The sequence below is a fragment of the Coregonus clupeaformis genome, chromosome 6 (assembly GCF_020615455.1).
Source record: "Coregonus clupeaformis isolate EN_2021a chromosome 6, ASM2061545v1, whole genome shotgun sequence".
Taxonomy (NCBI): domain Eukaryota; kingdom Metazoa; phylum Chordata; class Actinopteri; order Salmoniformes; family Salmonidae; genus Coregonus; species Coregonus clupeaformis.
This window is the reverse complement of record NC_059197.1, coordinates 13,115,238-13,127,481: the sequence shown is the minus strand read 5'-3', so window position 1 is coordinate 13,127,481 and position 12,244 is coordinate 13,115,238. Positions and strand designations below refer to the sequence as shown.

Sequence of the window (12,244 nt, the reverse complement as noted above, 5' to 3'; positions counted from 1 at the left end):
TTTATGTAAATAAGGTATTGCTGTTTTTTATTTTTAATACATTTGCAAACATTTCTAAAAACCTGTTTTCGCTTTGTCATTATGGGGTATTGTGTGTAGAGTGATGAGGGGAATTATTTACTTAATCCATTTCAGAATAAGGCTTTAATGTTACAACATGTGGAAAAAGGGAAGGGCTCTGAATAAACTGTAGGTATACAGTACTACTGTGGGTATACAGTACTACAGTAGGTATACAGTACTACAGTGGGTATACAGTACTACTGTAGGTATACAGTACTACAGTAGGTATACAGTACTACAGTAGGTATACAGTAGGTATACACTACTACAGTAGGTATACACTACTACAGTAGGTATACAGTACTACAGTAGGTATACAGTACTACAGTAGGTATACAGTACTACAGTAGGTATACACTACTACAGTAGGTATACACTACTACAGTAGGTATACACTACTACAGTAGGTATACACTACTACAGTAGGTATACACTACTACAGTAGGTATACACTACTACAGTAGGTATACACTACTACAGTAGGTATACACTACTACAGTAGGTATACACTACTACAGTAGGTATACAGTACTACAGTAGGTATACACTACTACAGTAGGTATACAGTACTACAGTAGGTATACACTACTACAGTAGGTATACACTACTACAGTAGGTATACACTACTACAGTAGGTATACAGTACTACAGTAGGTATACACTACTACAGTAGGTATACACTACTACAGTAGGTATACAGTACTACAGTAGGTATACACTACTACAGTAGGTATACACTACTACAGTAGGTATACACTACTACAGTAGGTATACAGTACTACAGTAGGTATACACTACTACAGTAGGTATACACTACTACAGTAGGTATACAGTACTACAGTAGGTATACAGTACTACAGTAGGTATACAGTACTACAGTAGGTATACAGTACTACAGTAGGTATACAGTACTACAGTAGGTATACAGTACTACAGGAGGTATACAGTACTACAGGAGGTATACAGTACTACAGGAGGTATACAGTACTACAGGAGGTATACAGTACTACAGGAGGTATACAGTACTACAGTAGGTATACAGTACTACAGTAGGTATACAGTACCACAGTAGGTATACAGTACCACAGGAGGTATACAGTACTACAGTAGGTATACAGTACTACAGTAGGTATACAGTACTACAGTAGGTATACAGTACTACAGTAGGTATACAGTACTACAGGAGGTATACAGTACTACAGTAGGTATACAGTACTACAGGAGGTATACAGTACTACAGTAGGTATACAGTACTACAGGAGGTATACAGTACTACAGTAGGTATACAGTACTACAGTAGGTATACATTACTACTGTGGGTATACAGTACTACTGTGGGTATACAGTACTACTGTGGGTATACAGTACTACTGTGGGTATACAGTACTACAGGAGGTATACAGTACTACAGTAGGTATACATTACTACTGTAGGTATGCAGTACTACAGTAGGTATACAGTACTACAGGAGGTATACAGTACTACAGTAGGTATACAGTACTACAGTAGGTATGCAGTACTACAGTAGGTATACAGTACTACAGGAGGTATACAGTAATACAGTAGGTATACAGTACTACAGTAGGTATACAGTACTACAGTAGGTATACATTACTACTGTGGGTATACAGTACTACTGTGGGTATACAGTACTACTGTGGGTATACAGTACTACTGTGGGTATACAGTACTACAGGAGGTATGCAGTACTACAGTAGGTATACATTACTACTGTAGGTATGCAGTACTACAGTAGGTATACAGTACTACAGGAGGTATACAGTACTACAGTAGGTATACAGTACTACAGTAGGTATGCAGTACTACAGTAGGTATACAGTACTACAGGAGGTATACAGTACTACAGTAGGTATACAGTACTACAGTAGGTATACAGTACTACAGGAGGTATACAGTACTACAGTAGGTATACAGTACTACAGTAGGTATACAGTACTACAGTAGGTATACATTACTACTGTGGGTATACAGTACTACTGTGGGTATACAGTACTACTGTGGGTATACAGTACTACTGTGGGTATACAGTACTACAGGAGGTATACAGTACTACAGTAGGTATACATTACTACTGTAGGTATACAGTACTACAGTAGGTATGCAGTACTACAGTAGGTATACAGTACTACAGTAGGTATACAGTACTACTGTAGGTATACAGTACTACTGTAGGTATACAGTACTACAGTAGGTATGCAGTACTACAGTAGGTATACAATACTACAGTAGGTATACAGTACTACAGTAGGTATGCAGTACTACAGTAGGTAACAGTAGGTATACAGTACTACAGTAGGTAACAGTAGGTATACAGTACTACAGGAGGTATACAGTACTACAGGAGGTATACAGTACTACAGTAGGTATACATTACTACAGGAGGTATACAGTACTACAGTAGGTATACAGTAGGTATACAGTAGGTATACAGTAGGTATACAGTACTACAGTAGGTATACAGTACTACAGGAGGTATACAGTACTACAGTAGGTATACAGTAGGTATGCAGTACTACAGTAGGTATACAGTACTACAGGAGGTATACAGTACTACAGTAGGTATACAGTAGGTATACAGTAGGTATACAGTACTACAGTAGGTATACAGTAGGTATACAGTACTACAGTAGGTATACAGTAGGTATGCAGTACTACAGTAGGTATACAGTACTACAGGAGGTATACAGTACTACAGTAGGTATACAGTACTACAGGAGGTATACAGTACTACAGTAGGTATACAGTAGGTATACAGTAGGTATGCAGTACTACAGTAGGTATACAGTACTACTGTAGGTATACAGTACTACAGTAGGTATGCAGTACTACAGTAGGTATGCAGTACTACAGTAGGTATACAGTACTACAGTAGGTATACAGTACTACTGTAGGTATACAGTACTACAGTAGGTATGCAATACTACAGTAGGTATACAGTACTACAGTAGGTATACAGTACTACAGTAGGTAACAGTAGGTATACAGTACTACAGTAGGTAACAGTAGGTATACAGTAGGTATACAGTACTACAGTAGGTATACAGTACTACAGTAGGTATACAGTAGGTATACAGTACTACAGTAGGTATACAGTACTACAGTAGGTATACAGTAGGTATACAGTACTACATTAGGTATACAGTAGGTATACAGTACTACAGTAGGTATACAGTAGGTATACAGTAGGTATACAGTAGGTATACAGTACTACAGTAGGTATACAGTAGGTATACAGTACTACAGTAGGTATACAGTAGGTATACAGTACTACTGTAGGTATACAGTACTACATTAGGTATACAGTAGGTATACAGTACTACAGTAGGTATACAGTAGGTATACAGTAGGTATACAGTACTACAGTAGGTATACAGTACTAAATCTCCAGAATCAGAATCACTTTTATTTTCCAAGTACATTTACACATACCCAGAATTTAACTTAGTGAATCAGTGCTGCCAGCAATAGATACATATACAGACAGAATACAGGCAGAATTCAGTCAGGAATTTAGACAAAGTCAACATACAGTATATATACAATAGAACTACAGTAATCCCTCGTTTATCGCGGGGGTTACGTTCCGAAAATGACCCGCGATAAGTGAAATCCGCGAAATAGAAAACTTTTTTTTTTTTACAATTAGCAACTATTACATGTATACAAATACAGTGACTCACGTGTAGGCCGTTTCACTGCTCTTCAGACTGGGCCGCTGCATCCCTGACTGCGCTCTGCAGTGTTCTCTTCTTCTGAAGCCCGCGGTGCAGGTGTGTTTGTTCGGGAGAAGAACATAGTGATAGGCAGCTGTTGTCGCTCTTTTTTCTTCTTTGCAAAAAGATCCTTGTACACCCGACATGCCACCATCGATTACGTTGGAGAACTGTAACGAACGGCTCATCAAAGGGTCCCATTCCTCAGCTACTCGCTTAAGTTCAGTGGCCATTCGCACCATGGTTGCTAAGCGACCAAGCGTTAGTCCTTCCTCCTCATCTCTCGTGTCCTCTTCTCCCTCTTCTCTTTCATCGTCGCCATCCGCAGGTGCTTTTGTCGGTCCAGGCCGTTTCGTCGACATTATGGGTTTAGGAGATGTTCGAAATTACAAGATAATTTGGCCAACTTAATGTAAATTTGCCAAGCTGTTTTATGTACGTACACATAACTGCACGAGACGACAAAATGATAGCACAATTCGTAGCATGTTTTGATACAAGAAGCGGGAGTGAGTTTTTAGCGAATCAGAATGCAGAGCACAATGCACCAAAAAAAAAAAAATGCATTATGAAAATCCGCGAAATAGCGAATCCGCGATAAGTGAACCGCGAAGTGGCGAGGGATCACTGTACAGTAAAACATAAAAGCTTGGAGCACGGGCTGCTTCCCAGTGAGGATATACGTGTAGGTTACCTTGCCGAGCGCCTCACTGTACTGCTGTATGAAGTCCTCCATGTTGGCCGGCGTGTACAGATCAGAGCCGAGCCACACAGAGCGGTCCAGACAGAACTCTATGTTCCTCTGAGCTCTCTTCAGGAGGAACGACATCAGGGACAGGGTCGTGTGCTGAACCACCGCGTTGGTAAACTGGGACAGACACACAGATAGAGGAAAGATGGGTGAATAGTCCAGAACTGGAAACATTGGGCAACATTTACATCACCAAAGTGTGGATAAAAAGTCTGCTTAATAACCATTATATTATTACAATGTCACCCTCTGTGTCTTGACTGACAGGTGAGGTGCTGTGACAGGTGACGTGCTGTGACAGGTGACGTGCTGTAACAGGTGACGTGCTGTAACAGGTGAGGTGCTGTAACAGGTGAGGTGCTGTAACAGGTGACGTGTTGTGACAGGTGAGGTGCTGTAACAGGTGACGTGCTATAACAGGTGACGTGCTGTAACAGGTGACGTGTTGTAACAGGTGAGGTGATGTGACAGGTGACGTGTTGTGACAGGTGAGGTGCTGTAACAGGTGACGTGTTGTGACAGGTGAGGTGCTGTAACAGGTGACGTGTTGTGACAGGTGAGGTGCTGTAACAGGTGACGTGTTGTGACAGGTGACGTGCTGTAACAGGTGACGTGTTGTGACAGGTGACGTGCTGTAACAGGTGACGTGTTGTAACAGGTGAGGTGATGTGACAGGTGACGTGTTGTAACAGGTGAGGTGATGTGACAGGTGAGGTGTTGTAACAGGTGACGTGCTATAACAGGTGACGTGCTATAACAGGTGACGTGCTGTAACAGGTGAGGTGCTATAACAGGTGACGTGCTGTAACAGGTGACGTGCTGTAACAGGTGACGTGTCGTAACTCACGTTGATGCCCTGCGTGAAGAAGGCCTTGTTACAGACGGGAGGAAGTGATGTCACCAGCACCATGGACAGGAGGCGTGGCAGAGGAACGACCTCTCTGGTCTGGAAGGCCTTGGACACCTCCGGCTGAGACTCATAGATCTGTAAGACAGGACAGAGCCGTTAACAGCTATCGAAAATGACAGTGCCTATGATTGACAGGCAAAGGACAGCCAATTGTGGCAGTCTTGGCAGATTCACATTTTGTCTGTTGATTTCTGTAAGGTAGGAGCGGCCCCAGTGTGTATGGTGACGTCAGATCTTTATACATTTATACAACAGAATACATCTTAGAATTCTCTATGTTGTTGGTGCCAAAGTAACAGACAGGACTGTCCCCGAGGTTTGAAAAGGTAATAAAAATAACTTTATAAAACCAATAAAACCAATGAAACAAACAGGTTATTAACCTTCTTGAGCAGAGTGATGTTGTCCGTCCAGGCAGATTTGAGGCGAGGGGTGAAGGAGTACTGTGTCTCCTTGAAGAACCTGGGCAAGACGTCAGGGCTGACCCTTAGTATATTAACCACCAGATCAGACACCAGGTCATCCTCTGTAGCCTGCTTCAGCCCTACCACAAACTGTAGTAGCACAATGTTACCAGCCCTGGACAGAAGACAGACACAGAACAATATCAGGACTATGTCTGCTGTACAGACAGACACACACAACAACTTCAGGAGGGTGATGGAGAAAGGGGAGAGAGAGGGGCAGCAAAGATTGAGGAAATAGAGGAGGTAGAACAGAGAGAAGGAGAGGAGAGGACAGAGGAGAGAGAGAGAGGGGACAGAGGAGAGAGAGAGAGCGAGAGAGAGGGGACAGAGGAGAGAGAGAGAGAGAGGGGACAGAGGAGAGAGAGAGAGAGAGGGGACAGAGGAGAGAGAGAGAGAGAGAGAGAGAGAGAGAGGGGACAGAGGAGAGAGAGAGAGAGAGAGGACAGAGGAGAGAGAGAGAGAGAGGGGACAGAGGAGAGAGAGAGAGAGAGGGGGGGACAGAGGAGAGAGAGAGAGAGGGGACACAGGAGAGAGAGAGAGAGAGAGGGGACAGAGGAGAGAGAGAGAGAGAGAGGGGACAGAGGAGAGAGGGAGAGAGGGGACAGAGGAGAGAGAGAGAGAGAGAGAGAGAGAGAGAGAGAGAGAGAGAGAGAGAGAGAGAGAGAGAGAGAGAGAGAGAGAGAGGGGACAGAGGAGAGAGAGGGGACAGAGGAGAGAGAGAGAGAGAGAGGGGACAGAGGAGAGAGAGGGGACAGAGGAGAGAGAGAGGGGACAGAGGAGAGAGAGAGAGAGAGAGAGGACAGAGGAGAGAGAGAGAGAGAGAGAGAGGGGACAGAGGAGAGAGAGAGAGAGGGGACAGAGGAGAGAGAGAGAGGGGACAGAGGAGAGAGAGAGAGGGGACAGAGGAGAGAGAGAGAGAGAGGGGACAGCGGAGAGAGAGAGAGGGGACAGAGGAGAGAGAGAGAGAGGGGACAGAGGAGAGAGAGAGAGAGAGGAGAGAGAGAGAGGGGACAGAGGAGAGGGAGATCCATGACTGACCTGCCGGCCGTTCCAAAGCTGGGGTCATAGAAACTGATGCCATGTTTCCGGGAGCAGCACAAATCCAGGAGGAAGTTGTGAACCAGTTCCCTCACGACCATCTTCCCTGCTTCCTCTGCATTCTCTGCCATCTGAAGAAATGGACATTCAAAACAACACTCAGTGATGATTGTGAGTGAGAATCATGTAGGGGGTGTAACGGAAATGTGTTTCTTGCATATCCCGATGCCCCCTGGAGACACCCCCAGGGAGTGGGGTCATGGCCAGGGTCACCGTTGTCCAGCGCCCCTGGAGCAATTGGGGTTAAATGCCTTGCTCAAGGGCACAGCAACAGATTTTTTCACCTTGTCATCTCCGGGATTCGAACCAGTGACCTTTCGGTTACTGGCCCAAAGCTCTAACAGAGAGAGAGAGAGAGAGAAAACTATTGGATGGAGCCATTACCTTGCTGTCGTCTGTGCTTGCATCCACAATGCCATTCCACCTGTAGAGAGATGCAATCTGGGCCAGGAGAGACGGGGTGAAGAAACGGACCTTCTGGGTCTTACTGATGGCTTTGCTCTGGACCACCTTCAGCAGAGGAAACACTCTGTTACACGTCACTTAAAGTCTGCATTAGGATGCAGTTATTAATGCACTATAATACTTGTCATGAGCACGTACAACCACCTTATAACGTCTCCTAATCACCCTGACTAAATAGCCATTTTCACTCATTACCCTGAAAACTAAAGGTGGAAATGACAAGTCACTGAGATAAGAGAGTAGGCCCTACCTTAGTCTGCAGAGTAGACAGAATCAGGTTGACAATGGATATACGATCCTCCTTCAGTCCGCTGCTTAGAATGTCTGGCAGGAAATCTGACAAACAATAAAACATTTCATCATGAAACACTGGAAAGGTAGGCCTATATTCCTATATTTTCAAACGTATTTTATTCGCATTATTCTTGTTATATCTTCCGTCATTTTGAAATGTAGTATAATCCTGACCTTTCATCTCCAGTAGTTGTCCAATAGTAGCGTTGTCACCAGAGACCAGGAAGGAGAGGGCAAACTGGATGTAAGCCATGCGGACATCAGGTCTACCCTAGAGAGAGAGAGACAGAGGTAGAGAGAGAGACAGACAGAGAGAGACAGAGACAGAGGTAGAGAGAGAGACAGAGGTAGAGAGAGAGACAGACAGAGAGCGAGAGAGACAGAGAGAGACAGAGGTAGAGAGAGAGACAGAGGTAGAGAGAGAGAGAGACAGAGAGAGGGAGAGAGAGACAGAGAGAGGGAGAGAGAGACAGGGAGACAGAGAGAGAGACAGAGAGCGAAAGAGAGAGAGAGAGACCGAGAGAGAGAGAGAGAGAGAGAGAGAGATGAATGTGATCACAGAATACTAGTGGTTAGAGATGTATAGTTATAACCTGAATCCAAGCCCTGGTTCTAACTATGGGACATAGTGGTTCCTGTTCAGATCAAACGGTCAGGATGACCTCTTGGCCTTAGTTATACACGACACTACAGAAGAGCAGAGGAACCCAACAGTTGGTTTACAACGACACTAAAGAGGACTATAAACCCTTCATACCGAGGGTGCACCAAATGGCACCCTATTCCCTATGGGGCCCTGGTCAAAAGTAGTGCACTATATAGGAAATAGGGTGCCATTTGGGATGCAGCCAGACACTAGCCAGGTCTCTTACCATCTTATCCTTCCTCTTGGCCAGAGCAGACAGGCCTTTGGTGAAGTGGAAGTGGCTGAAGACTTCTCTGGCTGTGTCTGCTCCCTGGGACACCATGGCTGACAGGAAACTCAGGCACTGACGGACAAACCTGGCCCAGAGGAGACGGCAACACTATGTTAGATTGAGAGAGACACACACACACACACACACACACACACACAATCTGGATTTTGTTCAAACAAAACTTGCTTCATGTTCCAATGTACCTGTGGTTTTCTGAGTGTAGGGATGTCTGTATGAGTTTCATAATGCTGGAGACAGCCTTCTTGACTATAGTGGATCCCACCATGCTGAAATGAGAGAGATCACTGGCCGTACGTAGCAGAATCATCTCCAAACTCTGGAAGATCACCATCATCTGGACAGAGACAAGGACAATGTGATGTCTAACAGATTATTACATAGTGTGTGTGAGTGAGTGAATAGACTGATTTCCAGTGAACAGGAGACTGACAGAAGCAAATGCTGTACTCTACGTACTTCGCTCTCCTTCTGCTTGTCTCCCTCCAGCAGTTTGAAGATCTCAGAACACTCCATGGAGATCTTGATGTAGCCCTCAACGACGTCATACAGGTCAGAGCATGGCAGCTTCTTTGCTGTCGTGATGAATGTCTCCAAGCCTGCAGTGCAGAGAGAACGAGTTTTGAAAACAGACAGCGGTTGTTTAGTATTGACATATTCAATGACAACACAGCTAACACCTTTGATAATTGACATCCTATCTGCAAAATAATGAAAACAAAGAGTGCAATCATATCACTGCAAAGTTGAGAACAATACGTTATTAGGGCGGCAGGTAGCTTAGTGGGTAAGAGCGTTGTGCCAGTAACCGAAAGGTCGCTGGTTCTAATCCCCGAGCCGACTAGGTGAAAAATCGGTCGATGTGCCCTTAAGCAAGGCACTTAACCCTAATTGTTCCTGTAAGTCGCTCTGGATAAGAGCGTCTGCTAAATTACTAAAACGTTATAGCGCCATTGTAGCTAGCTAGCTAACGGTAGCTAATAGCAACACTGCCACTCACCCTTCATTGCCTTGGTCGGCTCCTTCAACATGGCTTTAAAAACGGTTCCATTGAACTCCGCTGTCTCAGATACTTTTCCTTTCTTCGCATGCGTGTTGGACTCATCCACATCTTCACTCGACCGTTTCTTCCCCATCTTGTTTGAGAGGTAAAGCGAGAAAGCGTTCAAATATTTTTTAGCCACCGGTCTCGCTGACTACACATGTGAGAATCTAAACAGAAAATTGTTCATTTGTCAATGTGTCCGGGCGAGTTCCATTTCCCCTTCACTTTGGTTCCAGGCTGTGCAATCAGCGAGCATTCTCTTTCGTTGCGCACACGCACAATATTCCTCAAATATAAATAATTCATTCAAATACAGATCTGAGACTGACAGTCTCGTTTCTTTTATTTCCTCTTCAAGGAGGGATCATTATTAGAATAACAGAATAATGGTTCAGGAATTGAGTCTGTCATGATGAGTATTCCTACCCCATTCACCTCATTATAAAGATCATGCAGTACCATCATCCCAGACTACCTGGACCCACTCCAATTAGCATACCACCCCAACAGATTCACAGATGACACAATCTTTATTGCGCTCCACAATAGGGTGCCATTTGGTGTACCCTCTCAGTAGGGCCTCCATCATCCCCTCCTCTGCCTACCTTTGCCTTCTTGTTCCTCAGGCCTGGGGGCATGAGTACGGGGGTGAGGTTGGAGGCGAATAGCCGCGGGTTGCGACGTAAGGAATTGTCAGGGCGTTTTTCCATATACTCCAGCCATGGCATCATCTCCAAGTTGTTGGGATAGACATCACCCACCTCTGACTCACAGATAGAGGTGGTGATTTGCTGTGCAAAGATAGTTCCCACAGGTCAGCATCATGAAAGGTGTCAGTCATAGAGCTCTGGGGGGCGACTTGGTTAAAGGGCGATTCGAAAAACAATAAAGAGGTCACCCTGCCAGAGCTGAAGGGGCTGGAGTAAAACAAGCGTTAAGATAGTTGAACTAACCTCATGAGGCATTTATAAGTTATATTCTTTAAGAATCAACAAATATCACTCATTTAAAATTCCAAAGATTATGTTCTAATCCTGGATTGTCCCTTTAACTTTCTAAAAGGCTGTTTTCATGCTCTCTCCCCTCACTGATTACCTAAACCAAGCAAAGGTTCTCAACCTTTTTCATGTCAAGGACACCCAAGTATGATAAGTGTCTGGACCATCTCAAAAGCTGTTTATCCACCCAGTAGATTTGTCACTCACCTGATTTAAGGTAAGTGACCAGAAAGATGTCACTGTCCCGGATCTCAAAGGTCTGCAGGGAGTCAATGTACTCAGCGGTGGTAAAATATTTCGCCAAGACAGTCCTTGTACTTGATCAGGTCATCTGTGAGCTTATCCATAATAATGGTAGTTTTGTATATACAGTATTAGTATCTATAGCACCTATGAATAGCTATGCCGCAAATAACCAAATGAAGTTGGAATACAGCACGTTTAGACTTTGGAACCTGTGGTAAGTTTCACAAAGTTATTAGGATCAGAGTACGTACCAACTCGGTACATATTTGGGACACACCACTTTGTACTGCAGTAAAAACATGGAACACATCTGTGATCTCTCCGTAGCCGATGTGAGCAAGACCTTTAAACAGGTCAACATTCACAAGGCCGCAGGGCCAGACGGATTACCAGGACGCGTACTCAGAGCATGCGCTGACCAGATTGCAAGTGTTTTTTCACTGACGTTTTCAATCTCTCCCTGACCCAGTCTTTAATACCTACATGTTTCAAGCAGACCACCATTATCCCTGTGCCCAAGAACGCCAAGGTAAACTGTCTAAATGACTATTTCCCTGTAGCACACTCATCTGTAGCCATGAAATGCTTTGAAAGGCTGGTCATGGCTCACATCAATACCATCATCCCAGACACCCTGGACCCACTCCAATTAGCATACCGCCCCAACAGATCCACAGATGACGCAATCTCTATTGCACTCCACACTGCCCTCTCCCACCTGGACAAGAGGAACACCTATGTGAGGATGCTGTTCATTGACTACAGCTCAGCGTTCAACACCATAGTGCCCTCAAAGCTCATCACTAAGCTAAGGACCCTGGGACTGAACACCTCCCTCTGCAACTGGATCCTGGACTTCCTGAATGGCCACCTCTAAGGTGGTGAGGGTAGGCAACAAGACATCTGCCACGCTGACCCTCAACACCGGGGCCCCTCAGGGGTGCGTGCTTAGTCCCCTCCTGTACTCCCTGTTCACCCACGCAGGACTCCAACACCATCATTACGTTTGCTGACGACACGACGGTGATAGGCCTGATCACCGACGACGATGAGACAGCCTATAGGGAGGTCGTCAGTGACCTTGCAGCGTGTTCCCAGGACAACAACCGCTCCCTCAACGTCAGCAAGACAAAGGAGCTGATTGTGGACTACAGGAAATGGAGGGCCGCGCACGCCCCCATCCACATCAACGGGACTGTAGTGGAATGGGTCGAGAGCTTCAAGTTCCTCAGTGTACA

The 12,244-nt window shown here is 44.9% G+C and overlaps 1 protein-coding gene across 1 annotated transcript in view; it reads right to left on the bottom strand.

Moving 5' to 3' along the window:
• The window catches only part of urb1 (URB1 ribosome biogenesis homolog), a 70,426-nt gene extending 60,506 nt beyond the window's left edge, over window positions 1–9,920 (bottom strand). Inside the window, exons 1-11 of the mRNA XM_041877897.2 lie at window positions 9,718–9,920; window positions 9,177–9,316; window positions 8,903–9,054; window positions 8,655–8,784; window positions 7,957–8,053; window positions 7,739–7,824; window positions 7,408–7,533; window positions 6,964–7,094; window positions 5,842–6,037; window positions 5,396–5,533; window positions 4,492–4,665 (exon numbers count right to left, since the gene is read on the bottom strand). Coding sequence (XP_041733831.2) covers window positions 4,492–4,665; window positions 5,396–5,533; window positions 5,842–6,037; window positions 6,964–7,094; window positions 7,408–7,533; window positions 7,739–7,824; window positions 7,957–8,053; window positions 8,655–8,784; window positions 8,903–9,054; window positions 9,177–9,316; window positions 9,718–9,853 — 1,506 coding nt within the window. The 5' untranslated portion in view covers window positions 9,854–9,920. The remainder of the gene's footprint in view (window positions 1–4,491; window positions 4,666–5,395; window positions 5,534–5,841; window positions 6,038–6,963; window positions 7,095–7,407; window positions 7,534–7,738; window positions 7,825–7,956; window positions 8,054–8,654; window positions 8,785–8,902; window positions 9,055–9,176; window positions 9,317–9,717) is intronic.
• Between the last annotated feature and the right edge of the window lie 2,324 nt (window positions 9,921–12,244).